This window comes from Eubalaena glacialis, chromosome X, assembly GCF_028564815.1.
Source record: "Eubalaena glacialis isolate mEubGla1 chromosome X, mEubGla1.1.hap2.+ XY, whole genome shotgun sequence".
Lineage (NCBI taxonomy): Eukaryota > Metazoa > Chordata > Mammalia > Artiodactyla > Balaenidae > Eubalaena > Eubalaena glacialis.
This window is the reverse complement of record NC_083736.1, coordinates 14,055,527-14,073,725: the sequence shown is the minus strand read 5'-3', so window position 1 is coordinate 14,073,725 and position 18,199 is coordinate 14,055,527. Positions and strand designations below refer to the sequence as shown.

Sequence of the window (18,199 nt, the reverse complement as noted above, 5' to 3'; positions counted from 1 at the left end):
CACAGTTGTGGAGGTTAGAAGTCCTAAATCAAGGTGTCAGCAGGGTTGGTTCCTTCTGGAACTCTGAGGGAGAATCTGTTCCATGCATTTCTCCTGGCTTCTGGGGGCTAGCTTCCTTGGTGTTCCTTGGCTTGTGGGCGCATCACTCCAGTCTCTGCCTCTCCTGTCGCATGTCCTTCTCCTTTGTGTCTTCTTCCTTTCTCTTTTATAAGGATGATTGTCTTTGCAGTTAGGGTCCATTCTAATCCAGGATGATCTCAACTGGAGATCCTTAACTTAATTGCATCTGCAAAGACCCTGTTTTCCAGATATGGGCACATTCATAGGTTCTGGGGGACATGTTTTTTGGAGCCACCATGCAGTTCAGGATTCAAGCAAAGGGGATATTGAGCATCAGTCCCTCTGCATCATGTTGGCCGTGATGTTGGTTCATTGGTCATGGCAGTGTGAAGTGTCCATTCTTTAGGCCCTGTCCCCTCAGTACAGCCTGTAGAGAGATACAAGGAGGCACACAGAGGTCAAAGGGACGGCGTTGATCGTGGAGGTCCAGTGCTGCCCATAGGCCAGGGGTCCCTGGTTGAGCTGGGTGGAAGAACTTGCCTGGGTCTTGAGGTGGGGACAACCCTGCCTCCCCGGGAACCTTTCTGCTGGGGGATGGGCTTACAAAGCCGACCAGCTGACTGCAGTGTCAGCTGCTGCGTCACGCCCAGCTGATGGCTGAATGGAGAGCACGAGGGGAGGGAGGTGCTTGGCTGGTCCGGGCAGTGCTCCATGAGCCCAGCCTGCAGGGCCAAGAGGGAAAGAGAGCACGGGGGCGTGGGCTCAGCCTACCTCCCTGGACGGCGGCTGGACTGACCCAGTGGCCTCCCCTGTCCCCCCCCACCCCCCTGCCCCGGGAAGACCAGCAACGAGTGAGTGGAAGGAGGAGTGGGTGCAAGGAGGGACTGGCCGTGCTGACTGCAGCCCTGCGTCCCTCCCCGGAGGGACAGGATGCGCCCCCCGACCCCACATCGTCTTGGAATCTTGGCTTGATACCAACTTGCTTTGTTACCTGAGTCCTTTCCGTAGAGCTGGGGCGAAGCACAGTCAGGCAGGCAGGCAGGCAGTCTCCACAGCGACATAAAATTAACTGGTAAGTTAAAGGTTTACCATCTTTCTCTCACGTTCTTCAGTCACCTTCCTAGAAAGCCACCTCTGCTGTCAGTTTTTTTTTTTTTTTAATTAATTAATTTATTTTTTGGCTGTGTTGGGTCTTTGTTTCTGTGCGAGGGCTTTCTCTAGTTGCGGCAAGCGGGGGACACTCTTCATCGCGGTGCGCGGGCCTCTCACTATCGTGGACGCTCCTGTTGCAGAGCTCCAGATGCGCAGGCTCAGTAGTTGTGGCTCACGGGCCTAGTTGCTCCGCGGCATGTGGGATCTTCCCAGACCAGGGCTCGAACCCGTGTCCCCTGCATTAGCAGGCAGATTCTCAACCACTGCGCCACCAGGGAAGCCCCTGCTTGCTGTCAGTTTTGACTTCTTAGCTCCTTGTGCCTTTTTCTCCTCCCAGCCCGTTTCCATCAGGCTTCTCTTTCACTCTTTGCAGATGTTGATATGAAGGAGGAATATTCCTCATCCCGGTAACATTTTTGTTCTAAGCTGTTTGGGGAACAGTTTGCTTCAAAGCCCTAAAAGATCTTCAGCCCCAAGTGACATTCCCGCATACTTAGTACCAGACCAGGCATTTTTCATGTTCCTTGAACAGATCTCCTGACAAAAGCAACGGTAAAGATTATGTCTCTAATGGTAAAATGTGACTGAGTGTCTCATGTAGAATGGAATTTTCTCATAAAAATGGTCTAAGTGGCTTATAGTATTTCAAATAGTTCTCTCAGCACCATTCTTCAGGAATGCCATAAATAACCTGGCTTTTGTGGGCCAGCTGGGAATGTAACAATTTTTTTTTAAAAATTAATTAATTAATTTATTTATTTTTGGCTGTGTTGGGTCTCCGTTTCTGTGCGAGGGCTTTCTCCAGTTGCGGCGAGCGGGGGCCACTCTTCATCGCGGTGCGCGGGCCTCTCACTGTCGCAGCCTCTCCCGTTGCGGAGCACAGGCTCCAGACGCGCAGGCTCAGTAGTTGTGGCTCACGGGCCCAGTTGCTCCGCGGCATGAACCCGTGTCCCCTGCATTGGCAGGCGGATTCCCAACCACTGCGCCACCAGGGAAGCCCAACAATTTTTAATGTAGACACTTTGAATGCATTTTCTTATATGATATCACCTTACAAAGTTAGTATTGGAGTGTCTCCTATTAACACTGAGAATGCATTTTCTTATACAGTGTCACCTTATAAATGAATTTCAGGACAGCTCATGTTTATGAGATGGGGAGAGCTTTTTTTTTTTTAAATTTATTTATTATTTAGTTTTGGTTGCATTGGGTCTTTGTTGCCGTGCACAGGCTTTCTCTAGTTGCGGCGAGTGGGGGCTACTCTTCGTTGCCATGCACGGGCTTCTCATTGCGATGGCTTCTCTTGTTGCGGAGCACGGGCTCTAGGCGCGCGGGCTTCAGTAGTTGTGGCATGTGGGCTCAGTAGTTATGGCTCGCGGGCTCTAGAGCACAGGCTCAGTTGTAGCACACGGGCTTTGTTGCTCCAAGGCATGTGGGATCTTCCCAGACCGGGACTCGAACCCGTGTTCCCTGCATTGGCAGGAGGATTCTTAACCACTGCCACCAGGGAAGCCTGGGGAGAGCTTTTTTATTTTTAATGCTTTTAACTTTTTCTCTGATATACTCTCCTCAGATTTATATCTTTGCCTGCTTATGTAAGCCAATGTTGGGCTTTCTCATGATTTTCAAATCTCTTGGGGTACAGATTGTTATTCTTTGGGGGTGGGGTGGGGAATTTGAGTCAAGTACATCAAATTCAAGGCACGTCTGCTCCTCAGGTTTTAAAAAGTGCCTTGGGATAAGAACAGTGGCTGTCATTATGCTTGTGATGTGATGTTACATGCATATAACCTTTAAGCTTGTTTTCCTTCCCAGGTATGAAAGGTTACAGAAAACGTGTTCCATAGCCCTGGTTGGCAAATACACCAAGCTCAGGGACTGCTATGCCTCCGTGTTCAAAGCCCTGGAACACTCAGCGTTGGCCATCAACCGCAAGTTGAATCTGATGGTGAGCCCCTCCCTGGTCTTCTGCATATTTCAGGCATTCATCGTGAAATCTCGTGTTGCAGAGAGGCAGGTTGTGTTCAAGGATCCCCAAGTCCACCTCCAGGGTTAATGATTCACCAGGAGGACGCAGAGGACTCAGCATACAGCTGTACTCACGATTATGACTTATTTTAGTGATAGGATGCAGAGCCAAATCAGCAAAGGAAAAGGCACGTGGGATGAAGTCTGGGGAAAGCAGGTGTAAGCTTCCAACAGCCCTCCTCCCGTGGAGTCACAGAGGACGTGCTTAAATCCCCCAGCAGCGAGCTGTAACAACACAGGTGAAGTGGTGTCTACCAGGGAAGCTCATTAGAGACTCAGCGCCCAGGGTTTTTACTGGGGGCTGGTCACACAGATGCCCTCTGCCTCCTGAGTGTCAAAACTCCAGACTCCCAGGAGGAAAGCAGGTGTTCAACTTAAATCATGTTGTTTCTTCAGACACTGTAGGCACACTGAGCCACTCTTACTGGTTCTTGAGAATGGTGGGAACCCTCCCCAGATCCAAGTTTCCAGATGCCAGACAAGGGCCAACCTGGTAAGCAGGCATTCCCAAGGATTTCAGTCTGTTAACTTTTTTTCTGCATACAGGTTTAAGGCACAGTTTTTGAAATTAGGCTTTGCACATTCAGGAACATATATACTTCATGCTCATTTAACTATCCTGTGTTTGTCTAATGAGAAAATAATAGAACTTTTTTTCCCCGTTTAGCGTGGGAATTGAACCCAGATTTTTAAAATGCCATATTTATATATATTTCCCTTTCTAACTTGGAGGACTGATATCTGGCAAACAGTGATTGTTTTTTAAACAGTATTATGGGATAGCAGAGGTGGAGTTATATATAGCTTGAGTATATTCTTTGTTAGATATAGAAGTAGTATATGCTCAGTGTAGAAAATTTAAGCAAAGCATAATGTAAAATGCAGAAAGTGGAAGATTCTTCCTCCGTGAAATCCCACTTCTCTTGTTGTACCCGTCGTTCCCAGTTTGATGCATATCTAGAGTTTTCTCTCCCTATATAAATGTTTATATTTAATGTTATTCTCTCTGGGTATATCACAGTTTAGGGAGGCCTTATTATCTTGACTTAAATGGTAAAACCTTAATATAATGAGCCAAAAGATACACTTATATGTTCAAGAAACTTAGTAACTTCCAGCTTAGGACCTATCCGGTTTTCTCTCACCTCTTTGTAGCTTCCTTCTCTAGTCACTGTTTATTTTTGACTTTCCAGGGAACAGTTCCCTCCCTGTTCTTCCTCTCCCTTCCTAGTCCGCCAGACCCTCATAGAAAAAAGAAAACAATAGAAAATCTGTTATAATACTAATTTATAAAGTAAAATTGTATATCTTAAGATATATTCAGATAGTAATTTTTACAACAGAAATTCTAAAATAATATAGATATGTAGGGACTGTTATGTACATAGGAATTGTTGTACATGTTTTTCACGTAGTAGAATTCATTGATGGTGGCTTCTACTAAGTACTGTTTGAATCATGGGCTTGTGCTGTGTTTATCTCGCCTGGCTTTTGCAGTAATTTCCCGACTGGTTTTCAGTTTTCCCTCCCTTTCCTTCACTGAGCCAGAGTGATTTTTCTAAAATCGCTCTCTGTTCCTTCAGATCTTTCAGTGGCTTCAAGTATAAACTTCTTCTCTCACTGGATGGAGCTTCTTTTGAGGTCCCCAGGGTGGTCACCACTTTCTGTTTTTTGTCTTTCTGTTTTTTGAAGCTGTTCCTTCACAGCCCTTCCCCACCCCCTGCACCCCTTCCCACTTGCCCCCCAACTGCACACACGCACTCGGCTCGCGTCCACTCATCCTCGAGGGCTTAGCTTCTTGGACATCCCCTTGCCAGAGGGCTTCCCTGAAGGCGCTCTTGCCCTTCTTCTCTGCAGTCCACATACGTATCAGCTGCGGCTCCTGGTTCCTTCCGCAGCATTCTCTTCTTTGCCCATCGTAGCCATTACCTCCCTGTGATGTGGATGCCTGTTTATTTGGTTTCATAACCTGCCTGAAAGATTGTAAGAGCCACAAGACAGAGATGGTGCTTTTCTATGCTAAGTGACCAGTACAGTGTTTGCATAATAAGTAGTCATCGAATAATTGTGTCAGTATTAGATGGCTCTAGTATTTTCCAGTTTTTATTTTCCTGAAATGTTCCTTTAACTTGTTGCATGTTTTTAGTACATAGACTCCATTGATCTGGAGCAGACTACCGAAACTGAGGACCCTGTGAAATTCCACGAAGCTTGGCAGAAACTCTGCAAAGCTGAGTAAGTACCAAGGACCATCCACGCCAGTTAGGAGAACGCCATTGTGATTTTTTCCATGATTCGATTTACCCCAATTACTAATTTTTGTGCATTTTGAGGTGTAGTTTGGAGTACTTGTGGTGATTCTGGATGGTTGTGCTGCATTCACGCTGCATTTACTTTGAAACGTGCCATGTCAATGTTAGTGGCACGTGCAGTGGAGATGGTTTTATTCTGGGGAGGATGACGATACCGTATTGGCAGGAAAGTGAGCTGATGCTACTGAAAGATGCAGAGGTGGACCTTACATATACAAAGTTAAAGTGCAAGAATGACAATCCTCCCTCCTCTCTTGGTTTTATTTTCTTTTCCACATCCTTTGATTCTAAGTTTTATTTTGTAAGTAATCAATAAAACTTTTGGGGGTGGCATTGTGTTGTGAGGGTAGCATGGCCCTTGGGTTTTTCTCTTGAACTCTTGTGTTTTTGTTTTTTTAAAAAATTTATTTATTTATTAATTTTTGGCTGTGTTGGGTCTTTGTTGCTGTGCGTGGGCTTTCTCTAGTTGCTGTGAGCGGGGTCTACTCTTCGTTGTCGTGCGCGGGCTTCTCATTGCGGTGGCTTCTCTTGTTGCGGAGCACGGGCTCTAGGCACACGGGCACACAACAGTAGTTGTGGCGCATGGGCTTAGTTGCTCCACGGCATGTGGGATCTTCCCAGACCAGGGATCGAACCCGTGTCCCCTGCATTGGCAGATGGATTCTTAACCACTGCGCCACCAGGGAAGCCCCAGAGGTCTTAACATTTGTATAAAAGTACTTTTAAAAGAACCTTAACCTATTTTTATTCAGATAATTCTTTCAGTGGCATTTTTCATTGAATTGAGCTTCTCAGTCAATGTGCTCACGTGCTGCAAAGACCTTTGAGAAAATATATATCAAGGTCAGTTGTGAGAAATTGTTGCAACTTCTTTATAACATTGGGAGGATTTCAAGAAGAAAGTTCAGGATGTGAAATCATGTAATCAGTTCTGAACATAGACTCCAAGCGTATTCTCTAGCAGCTGTGCCAAGTGTCGGATTTGGGATCAATAAGCATGAATGGCTGAAAACAAGAGTTTTACAAATAAAAATAATGTCAAATTTCCCCTCCTCTTGTGTTGCTTGCAGTGGTGTTCTTGTGCCAGGAGGCTTCGGAATCAGAGGAACGTTGGGAAAACTCCAGGCGATTTCTTGGGCACGGTCAAGGAAGATTCCTTTTCTGGGTAAAACTGATGTTTATGAATCCTAACTATGAGTTTTTTAGATTTTTGACACCTAGTAGGGTAACACGTAATAGAGTTTGTTAATGTGAAAAGTGTGATCTTGAATTTGAATATTCAGGTGCCAAATAGTTTGCTACAGGGTCTGGAAACTATATTCTGCAAGCCTTAACTGGCTTGCAGCGTTTTTGTAAATAAAGTTTTATCGGAACACAGCCACACCAATTGGTTTACATATTGTCTGTGGCTGTTTTTGCGATACAGTGGCAGAGTTTGAGACCCTACAGCCTGCAAGGCCTGAAATCTCTACTCTCTGGCCCTTGACCAAAAACATTTGCCAGCCCAGGAGAACTTACCACTGTTCTGGTTGTGTAGCAAGAGGCTGGGAGGAACCTCTGTTCATACCTGCCCTTCTCCGATTCTGCCTTTCACCACTTCGAGCAAACATCTCAACAGAATGCCACAATGTTATTTCTCATCAGAAAAAAAAGCTTAACTTGAAATTTATATGCTCCTTCTAGAAAAGATAATACAGAAAGACCATCCAACGTTACAGGGGCAGCTCTGTTAAGATTTAGTAGAGCTGGGTCTTTTCAATGCTTTTGTTCAAATTGCAAAGCATGGCTTCTGGAGCAATGAAACCAGATGAAATGGAACACTGATGGGATAAAGGCAGCCCTGCAGCTGGGGATTCAGGCGGAAGAGGGAGTGGGGAGAGGCCATGTTTCATGCTGTGCTTGCATGGGCTGGTGGGTTTATGAACTGACTGGACCGGCTTTGGTACTCTTTACTTAATATCATCAGACTGTTCATTTTCCCCCTTGCCTGTTCTTTGATTAGCTTCCTAGACGCTCTCCACTTGGGATCCATTTTCAAAAGAGAAGCCAGGAGTAGTTACCTTGATACCTTGCTTTGTTTTATCCATCTAAGCTCATCTGGGCCACTGTTTTCTTTTGATGTAATCTTGTTTAGTTTCTGTCTAAACGTGGTTAGCGTTCTTCAGATAATTTTCACTGTGTAGAATAGTTTGCAGCTCTTTAAATTTCTCTTTAACACACTGTCTCTTTATGTCCTAGCCTTATGGAACTTTCTAAAGTGCCCCCAAAGCACTCAGCTGTTTCACGCTTATTGACTTTTGTTCTGGCGTGCCCGGTATATTGATTGCTCTCTCCTTTGAGCCCCTGTGTACCTTGAATATATCTATAAAAGCATCTGGAATGCTCCTTGGCATTTGTTTATTGGAGAGAATCGGTGGGCTGCAGTGAATGTGGAGATCGGCGAGGGGCACATCCCTGTGGCAACAGGCCTGGGCCTACGCAGGTCCCCTTTTCTCCTTGCTGAGCTCTCCGTTCAGTTCCATTTGGCCTCTCCGTCGCACTCCAGCCTGCGGTGGAGGTACCAGCTCCCCCAGCTGCTGCTGTTTCCCTGCAGTGAGGTTTAGGGCTGTTCCGGGCTCAGCAGCTGGGCACAGACCTCCCGCTCCCCTGCCCGCCTGTAGGTGCTCCTTGGATCCCAGCCTGCTGGCCAGCCGGGGGCTGCCCACAAGCAGAGCCCACATTTAAGGCCGTGAATCTACCTTGAGAAGAGGGGGTGTGAAGTCCCAGCCCACGGAGACTCCCTCTTGAATTGAGGTGTTGTTAGACATTCTCTGAAGGAGTCGGGTGCTTTGGGGCAGCCCTGCAGCCCACAAGTGTGCCTCGATCTAGAGACACGTTTGCAGGGAGGCAGATTTGCCTTTTGGACCTTGCCTTCTCCTTTCTTGACCTTTTCTCACCTTGCATTTATCGAGTTTGGGTTGTCCAACCCCTTCCCTGCCCCTGCCACACATGTTCTGAGGGCAGAGGCTACAGCAGCAAACTTGCTTTTTTGGAGCCTACATTCTAGATGGAGGAGATAGACAGCAAATAAATGAACAGAAAATACGAAGCAGTACAAAATAACGTTCACTTGCTTTATATATGTGCTTTTTAAAATAGGAGTTTGCCTTGGGATGCAACTGGCAGTGATAGAATTTGCGAGAAACTGCCTTAACTTGAAAGGTAAGTCTGAGATTTTCTAATAACCTCTTAGTAAAAAGCATTCTTATTACTTGAAGTATTTTTCAGCAGTATTGGTGAGTTACTGAACTCATTTCTTTATCTTCAGATGCTGATTCCACAGAATTTGAGCCAAATGCCCATGTTCCTGTGGTAAGTGGCTTAACTTTCTGGGTTGGGTCATTGTTTTGTTTCTGGCTCTGGCATAAACTCATGAGGGGTTATTATTATTATTTTCTTCATTCTGACATCAGGACATTTTAATTATATATGATTTTTCTTATTCTTATTACTCTTATTGTTATTAGTTTATATCAAACCACTTTGTTCTCAATCGTCCACCTTGTCAGTTGTGCCTTGAAGGAAGACACAGTCCTAGATTGGTTTCTCTTTGCAGTAGTTTTCAAGCTGAACGTTTAGGAAAGGGTTGAGTTGACTGTGACGACAGTTGATCACAGCTGATGTGAACACACGGGCTGTCCTGTCTCTAGACCCATCCCCGTCTCTTCTGCTGCTGCTCCTCATCTTTCACCGATTCCTTTTCCTGTAAAACATTCAGTCCAAGATTTTGGCTGGGAGCGAAGGCCATTGTGCTCTGTCACCTGCTGCTCTGCTAACTTATCCCATGGCATCCCCGTCTCTCCTGCACTTGCGGTTTTATAGTTGGACAATCTGAATGAGTTTTTTAGATGTATCCTGAGATTCCCTACACCTGAGATGTCCCCGTCCTGCAACCTCCTTACCCCTGGAATCTCAATAAAACCGATGAAGAATTTAATTACAAAAATAAACCAAACCTGATTACTGACAACTTCCTATTCATCCTGGGAAGCCTTTTCTGACCTCCTTTGTTTCCTGGCCTCTGCCTTCTGTACCTTGTACCACCTCTATCAGAGTATACACCTCACCATTGTGATTGGTTCTTTATTAACAGTTTATTGAGATATAATTCACATACCATAAAATTTAGCCATCGAAAGTGTATAATGCAGTGACTTAGCACATTCACAGATCTCTGCAACCACCACCACCGTCAATTTTGGACCATTTTGATTACTCCGAAAAGAAATTCCACACCCTTTAGCTGACATCCCCAAGCCGCCTATCCTTCTAGCTCTAGGCAACCATTAATCTGTTTTCTGTCTCTATATATTTGCCTATTCTGGCCATTTCATATACAGTTGACCTTTGAATAATGCAAGGGTCAGGGGCTGACCCTCCATGCAGTCAAAAATCTGCCTATAACTCCTAGTCGCCTCTCCGTATATGCGTTCCTCCGTATCTGTGGTTCCGCATCTACGGCTTCAACCAGCCATGGACCATGTAGTACTATTTACTATGGAAAGAAAGCATGTCTAAGTGGACCTGCTCAGTTCAAACCTGTGTTGGTCAATTGTAAATGGAATCATACAATATGTGGCCTTTTGTGACTGGCTTCTTTCATTTAACATAACATTCTCAAGAGCTGTCTGTGTTGTAGCATGTATCAGTACTTTGTTTCTTATCCATTCATCCTCTGATGGACATTTGCTGTTTCCACTTTTTGGCTACTACGAATAATGCTGCTATGAATATTTGTGTACAAGTTTTTGTATGGACATATGTTTTTGTTTCACTTGGGTCTATACCTAGGAGTGGAATTGTGGGTCATATGGTGACTGTATGTTTAATTTTTTGAGGAACTGCCAGACTGTTTTCCAAAGTGGCTGCAGCATTTTACATTCCCACCAGCAGTGTGTGAGGCTTCCAATTTCTTCATATCCTCAACACTTGTTATTGTCTTTTTGATTATAGGTGACTCTTGAACAACATGGATTTGAACTGCATGGGTCCATATATACGTTGGTTTTTTTTTTTTTTCAATAAATACATACTACAGTACTACATGATCCAGTAGGTTGAATTCACGGGTGTGGGACTGCAGATACAGAGGGCCAAGTGTAAAGTTATATTCGAATTTTTGACTGCTTGGGGGTCAGTGCCCCTAAGCCCTGCATTGTTCAAGGGTCAACCGTATAGCCATTCTAGTGGGTGTGAAGTTGTGGCTCACTGTGGCTTTGATTCACATTTCCTTGATGTCTGAGGATGTCGAACATCTTCTCGTATGCTTATTGGCCACTTGTATATCATCTTTGGAGAACTGTCTATTCAGATACTTTGCCCACTTTTAAATTGGGTTATTTGTCATTTTATTATTAAGTTGTAAGAGTTTTTTATATAATCTAGATACAAGTTCCTTATTAGATATATAATTGGTACTATTGACATTTGGGGCCAGATGATTGTCCTGTTCATTGTAGGATGTTCAGCAGCGTCCTTGGCCTCTACCCACTAGATGTCAGTAGTACACTTCTCCCAAACCCCAGTTGTGACACTAAAAATACCTCCAGACATTGCCGAACATCCCCTGGGGACACAGGTGGAATAGCCCCCGTTGAGAAGCACTGATTCAGAGAAATCTAGTTCTGTTCTCTCCCCTCCAGCATAGTCCCTTCCTTCCCTATGGCAACCATTAATTCTTTTTTTTTAATGGGTTATCTTTCCATTTTTAAAATATAAGTAAACCTGTATGTCTACTTGTAACCCCCTCCCCTTCTTAGATAAATGACAGCATACTCTGCCCATTTTTTCTGCCTTGCTTTTTTCACTTAACTCTATATGCTGGAGTGGAGATCACTCCGTGGAAGGATATAGAGATATTCTTCACTCATTTTTTTTTTTTAATAAATTTTTAAATTTATTTTTGGCTGTGTTGGGTCTTTGTTGCTGCGCGCGGGCTTTTCTCTAGTTGGCGGTGAGCGGGGGCTACTCTTGGTTGTGGTGCGCGGGCTTCTCATTGTGGTGGCTTCTCTTGTTGCGGAGCACGGGCTCTAGGCGTGCGGGCTTCAGTAGTTGTGGCCCATGGGCTCAGTAGTCGTGGCTCGCAGGCTCTAGAGCGCAGGCTCAGTAGTTGGGGCGCACGGGCTTAGTTACTCCGGGGCCTGTGGGATCTTCCTGGACCAGGGCTCGAACCCCGTGTCCCCTGCATTGCCAGGCGGATTCTTAACCACTGCGCCACCAAGGAAGTCCACTTCACTCATTTTTATAGCTTGCAATTCAGACTATAATGAATTGTAACTTCCCAGCCAGATGGCACTTTTAAGTCTTATGCTCAGAAGACTTAATACAAGTGAAGAGTTCCTTACAAGGCTTTAACAGAAACGTATGTCCTGACTAATGGCTGAAATGGCTGTGCCAGGCGAACCTTGGGTTTTCTTTTAGAGAATACTTTGGGATAGAAAGTGATTTTACCAGTAGGTGCCACTGTTAGATAGCTTTGGCAAGGTTAATTCCTTGATGACTATCCTTTACTCTTTGTGTGTGTGTGTGTTTGCATATTTTTAAGACATTTATACACAGGATAAAAAAGTTAAGCCCTACAGAAAAGGTATAAAACTGCCTCTCATGTGCCCCTACCTCACCTCAGTTCCCTTACCCAGAGGTGACTACCTTCATCCATTTCTTTTGTTATTCTTCCAAAGATTGTGCGTGTGTGTATGTGTACAAATGCCTTCCTGCAAACATATATGGACATATGTTCCCTTAAAAAAATACATATGCTACCATGCTTGAGACATCGTTCCCCTTGCTTTTTTTTTTTTTAATAAATTTATTTATTTTATTTATTTATTTTTGGCTATGGTGGGTCTTTGTTGCTGCACGCGGGCTTTCTCTGGTTGCGGTGAGCAGGGACTACTCTTCGTTGTGGTGTGTGGGCTTCTCATTGCGGTGGCTTCTCTTGTTGCGGAGCACAGGCTCTAGGCGCGCGGGCTCAGTAGTTGTGGCACGCGGGCTCAGTAGTTGTGGCTCGCAGGCTCTAGAGTGCAGGCTTAGTAGTTGTGGCGCACGGGCTTAGTTGCTCCTCGGCATGTGGGATCTTCCTGGACCAGGGCTCAAACCTGTGTCCCCTGCATTGGCAGGCGGATTCTTAACCACTGCGCCACCAGGGAAGTCCCCTCCTTGCTTTTTGTACTCATCACTCCACATCAGTGCACAGGGATCTTCTACATGGCTTGCCTTGCTCTACACATCATTCTTTATTTAAACAGTCTCATATTGATGAATATTTAGGTTGTGTCCATTATTTGCTGCTTTAAATCATGCTGCAAATTAGTATCTGTACATATGTTCTCATAGCGACACACACACACTTCTATGGGATGAATTCCTAAAAGGGGAATTGCGAAGTCAGAGGAATTGTGCGTTTTACATTTTGATAGTTTCTATACTCATAAGTGAGATGAGAACAATAAAACCTAATTGCTACTGAACATCTTTATGTCCTGCAATCAGTTTGTTGGAGAAAAATAGCCTTAAGAGCCACCATTTATGAGGATGTGGAGAAGTCTTATTGAAGGAAAAGACTAAGGTAATAGAATCACCAGGCAGCAGACACCAGGAAGCCTGGGGAATCACTTAAACTTGAGCAAATAACAATGACTTACAGTGGGTAATGGCCATTCTGGCCCTTCTCGCTAAGAAAGTAAATAGTTTGGAAACCAGGAGCCTCCTAAAGGGTATATTTGCAGCTAAAATCTGTTTCATGGGTGTGGGGGAGAAAAAATCATTTTCCCTCTACTCTTCTAGATTCTTGGCTGAGGCCCCCTGTAATAAAGGAATAACGGGAAAAACAAACAGAAGCTTAATAACATGGATACCTCCTGTATACCCAGGAAAACTGAGTAACTCCCAGAAATGGCCCAAGCCACCATCTTAAGTACCGTCTCCAGCTACAGAGAAAAGAAGATGTTGGGGGTGGAGGTATTTATGGGAGGTTTTCAAGGCAAAGCACAGTAAACAAGGGTGAGTTTGTTATGCGGATTTAAGTCCCTGCCTTCTCCATTGAGAAGAGTTTCTAGAGATTTAGAGTCACCCTTCTCTTCCTGGTACAGAGAGGGAGACACCCTTACAAATGGAGGTTTCCCTTATAAATGCAAATGTCTCTAACAAAAGGGTAACTTCTGTTCTGTTTTAGAGCTTCTCCTATGTCTCCTGTTTCTTAAAAATAATCAGCCCAGGATAATCTTTATGCCAAAGAGACATATTTTGTGTGGGGGGGGCAAATTCTGCTCCCCTTCGTGGGCCATCGTGACCCTCCTTTGGCATGCATGATTAGTCTTATGGTTGCTTATTAAATCAGTAGAGATACTGGCATACAGGACAGATATCTAAGAGGGGGCGTCTCTTATGCACATAAAAGGAGAAATAGGTTTTTTTCTAAGAGTGAAGGTAGAGTCTTTCTGAATCTGGAAGTACCAGGAGAGAGTGAGTACAATTTATTTTATTGTGCCATTTCTCTGCTTGATCCACAAGGTGAGATAGAAGGCTCTGGAACTTTGCAGAATATTTAGGTTCTACAGCAAGTCTGACTTTCTGGCCTGCTTTAAAGCAGCTTCACCTGCCTTCTAGATGATGCGTACCAGGAACACAGCTGTAGCTGACTTGTATTCTGACTCTGTATCAATCACATGGCTGCTGCTGACACCCTTGACCTTGAATTTGGCTTCACATCTCTCCAGTTCATGTGGAGGATAGCTCATGGCATTGTAGAGTTTATATTTAGAATGTTTTTGGCTTTTGAGATATATATAGGAAGAATGATCTCAATCTGATGTTTAGGTATGTGGATATGCATAATTTTTAGCATTTCTTTTCTGTTTACTGAAAATAGTAACTTAAAAATCTGAATTTACATTAGACATGGAAACAGAATCTGAAAACAGAATCCATGTTCCACATTCAAACACATCAACATAGACTGGTGTCAACTAAAAAAGTAATACAGGAGGCTGCAAATAGGAAAAGAGTTTATTTGGAATCTTAAGAATTGCAATTTGGGGGAATTCCCTGCCAGTGGTTAGAACTCCACACTTCCACTGCCGGGGGGGCCCGGGTTCGATCCCTGGTCGGGGAACTAAGATCCCACAAGCCCCGCTGCATGGCCAAAAAAAAAAAACAATTTGGGAGACATAGATTTGTGTAATCCTAAAAGAGTGTTCTGAGGAAGAGAGAGGGCTTATAAAGACAGAATGCCAAGAGGTTGTTAAAAGTTGCCTGGTAAGAATTGTGATAGACTCTGATGCGAGTCAGAGAATATTTGCCTTTGAGGAATCATGAGTTGTCTTAGGGTAGGGGTCCAGTAAATATCTTGAGTTTCTGGCAGGTGTTCTGAAGCCGAATCTGGCCTCTGTACCCCAACACCAAATTAAATTTCAGAGACAGAGTTTTAGGTGAAGTAGAAAAGAATAGCTTTATTGCTTTGCCAGGCAAAGGGGGCTACAGCAGGCTAATGCCCTCAAAACTGTGTCCCGACCTGGAGGGGGTAGTGAGGAGTTTTATAGTTATGGTTCACAGAGGGCGTGATCAGCTCGTGGACGTTCTTCTGATTGGCTGGTGGGGAGGTAAGTGGGCGTCAGCATCAGCAACCTTCTGGTTCCAGCTGGTCTGGGGTCTACGTGCTTGTGGGCAGCATGCAGTTAACTTCTCCCACCTGGAGGTGGTTTCAGTATCTGCAAAACAGCTCAAAGATATTGTTATGTGTGTCCCTTGAGGGGAACCAGGACCCTGCCCCAAGGCTGCACTGTTGTTTCTCTTGACTGTTCCTCCCTTGTCTCCGCATCCCCTCCCTTCCCTAATTAGCATCTGTTTGAACCTGCTCCTTGGAACTCAGGGAAGGTCAGGGAGGCTGAATGAAGCCTATTTCCTGTAATCAAGAAATGGGGGACACGGAAGGGCTTTGGTGCTCAGGAGCCCCACAGGGTCCTGCTTGGTATCAGTTCTGATGACTTCATCGGGTCAAAAGGTCAGATTCCATCCAGGCTGACATGTGCATAAGTCATACTTCCTTAGTGGCCTCCTGGCTCCATTTTAGAGAGTTCTCTTAGCAGTACTGAGTCCATTTTGATTTTTCCTTTCACACATGTACACTTGGACGGTGCTATTGGTAAGGAAGAGTGAGAAATGTGAAGCATTTTAAGCAGATGCAAATGGAGATTTGAGATTGTGGCATTTGATATTATTGCAGTTTTGGTTATTTATCATAGATGTGACTTCTTTTACCCCTTTTTGATCCAAGAATTTTCAAAGCCAAAATTAATTTTACATCTGACACAGTGGATTTATGATAGTCACATATAATTAAAAATGCATTCAGGTGAAGGGTAATTTGTATTATATACTAAGCATAATTAATGCATAACATTTTCCTACCTTTAGTTGAAGCCCTGTTTGAAATATTTTCTACTTTCATTTATTTTTCAACAATTTCATATGGAAAGCAAATTAAGAGCGTTAAAAAACCCAGACAGCCACTTACAGTAACCTTCCAGGCAACTTTTATAACTTTGAAGACTGCTTTAATTTAGAACATTGTAGTAAGCATCTCCCAACTAACAAAATGATCTTAAAGAAGTCATTTGGAGCTTAGTTTGGGCTAAAGAACTTTTTTCTCATAAAAGCAGCTGTGAGGAAGACAACTGTACTGTGGGTAAAATAGCTTTTTATGGACCAGTCTGGGAGCCTAATAGTCACTTAATCCTGTCTCTGTGGGGACCATAGGTTCAGAGTTGATATCAGGCTGTTACTGGAGTCTACTTTTTAAAAGAAGTCAGCACAGCTGGGAGTAAGCCCCCATTAGTGAATCAATAAGGGTAGTCCATAATTTTAACAATAACTGAATGACTAAATGAGTACTTCAAAGCTAATGTATTTGAAAGCTTTCATACCTTTAGCTCAATGGGAAATGCCTTAGGAATAGGTATTTCAACAACTTGAAAGATTTTTTTTTTTTTTTTTGCAGTAGAAATAACTGGATTCTAGTGGAAAGAGATTATTAAGAAGAAAAAACTCACTGTGCATTTGGCACTCGTCCACTTAAGTGCAGTCCTAAATGTAGTGTATTACAAATGAGCAGCTGCCACAACCCTGCTTGCATGCAGTTTAGTTGGAGACACAAGACACAGACGCCTGAGACGTACAACCAAATGTGTGGCAGTATGTGAGTGTGCCCTCGGTAACGCTACCAGCTCTGACAACCAGGACTTCTGCCATGAGAGAATGTTCTGGATCTGTGCCATCCTTTATGGCAGCCACGAGCCACATGGGGCTGTGGAGCACTTGAAATTTAGCTAGGGTGGCCAAGGAACTGAATTTTATTTTATTTATTTTATTTTTATTTTATTTATTTATTAATTTATTTATTTTTGGATCCCTCCCTGTCTCTCCCAGCTTCTGGTTGCTCCCAGAAACGCTTAGCTTCCTTGGCTACTTCACTCTTCTTTTTTTGAATTTTTGAATTTTATTTTATTTATTTTTTTATACAGCAGGTTCTTATTACTCATCAATTTTATACACATCAGTGTATACATGTCAATCCCAATCGCCCAATTCATCACACCACCACCCCATCCCCCTGCCGCTTTCCCCCCTTGGTGTCCATACGTTTGTTCTCTACATCTGTGTCTCAAGTTCTGCCCTGCAAACCGGTTCATCTGTACCATTTTTCTAGGTTCCACATATATGCGTTAATATATGATATTTGTTTTTCTCTTTCTGACTTACTTCACTCTGTATGACAGTCGCTAGATCCATCCACGTCTCAACAAATGACCCAATTTCGTTCCTTTTTATGGCTGAGTAATATTCCATTGTATATATGTACCACATCTTCTTTATCCATTCGTCTGTCGATGGGCATTTAGGTTGCTTCCATGACCTGGCTATTGTAAATAGTGCTGCAGTGAACATTGGGGTGCATCTGTCTTTTTGAATTATGGTTTTCTCTGGGTATATGCCCAGTAGTGGGATTGCTGGGTCATATGGTAATTCTATTCTTAGTTTTTTTAGGAACCTCCATACTGTTCTCCATAGTGGCTGTATCAATTTACATTCCCACCAACAGTGCAAGAGAGTTCCCTTTTCTCCACACCCTCTCCAGCATTTGTTGTTTGTAGATTTTCTGATGATGCCCATTCTAACTGGTGTGAAGTGATACCTCATTGTAGTTTTGATTTGCCTTTCTCTAATAATTGGTGATGTTGAGCAGCTTTTCATGTGCTTCTTGGCCATCTGTATGTCTTCTTTGGAGAAATCTCTGTTTAGGTCTTCTGCCCATTTTTGGATTGGGTTGTTCATTTTTTTAGTATTGAGCTGCATGAGCTGTTTATATATTTTGGAGATTAATCCTTTGTCCATTGATTCGTTTGCAAATATTTTCTCCCATTCTGAGGGTTGTCTTTTCATCTTGTTTATGGTTTCCTTTGCTGTGCAAAAGCTTTGAAGTTCCATTAAGTCCCATTTGTTTATTTTTGTTTTTATTTCCATTACTCTAGGAGGTGGATCAAAAAAGATCTTGCTGTGATTTATGTCAAAGAGTGTTCTTCCTATGTTTTCCTCTAAGAGTTTTATAGTGT

General features: G+C 43.8%; 1 protein-coding gene across 6 annotated transcripts in view; it reads left to right on the top strand.

Moving 5' to 3' along the window:
* Positions 1-18,199, top strand: part of CTPS2 (CTP synthase 2) — a 126,623-nt gene that overhangs the window by 38,026 nt on the left and 70,398 nt on the right. For all 6 annotated transcript variants that reach the window (XM_061177805.1, XM_061177804.1, XM_061177806.1 and 3 more), the window contains 5 exons: positions 3,028-3,160; positions 5,387-5,475; positions 6,623-6,717; positions 8,691-8,753; positions 8,860-8,903. In XM_061177805.1, the coding sequence (XP_061033788.1) occupies positions 3,028-3,160; positions 5,387-5,475; positions 6,623-6,717; positions 8,691-8,753; positions 8,860-8,903 (424 nt within the window). The remainder of the gene's footprint in view (positions 1-3,027; positions 3,161-5,386; positions 5,476-6,622; positions 6,718-8,690; positions 8,754-8,859; positions 8,904-18,199) is intronic.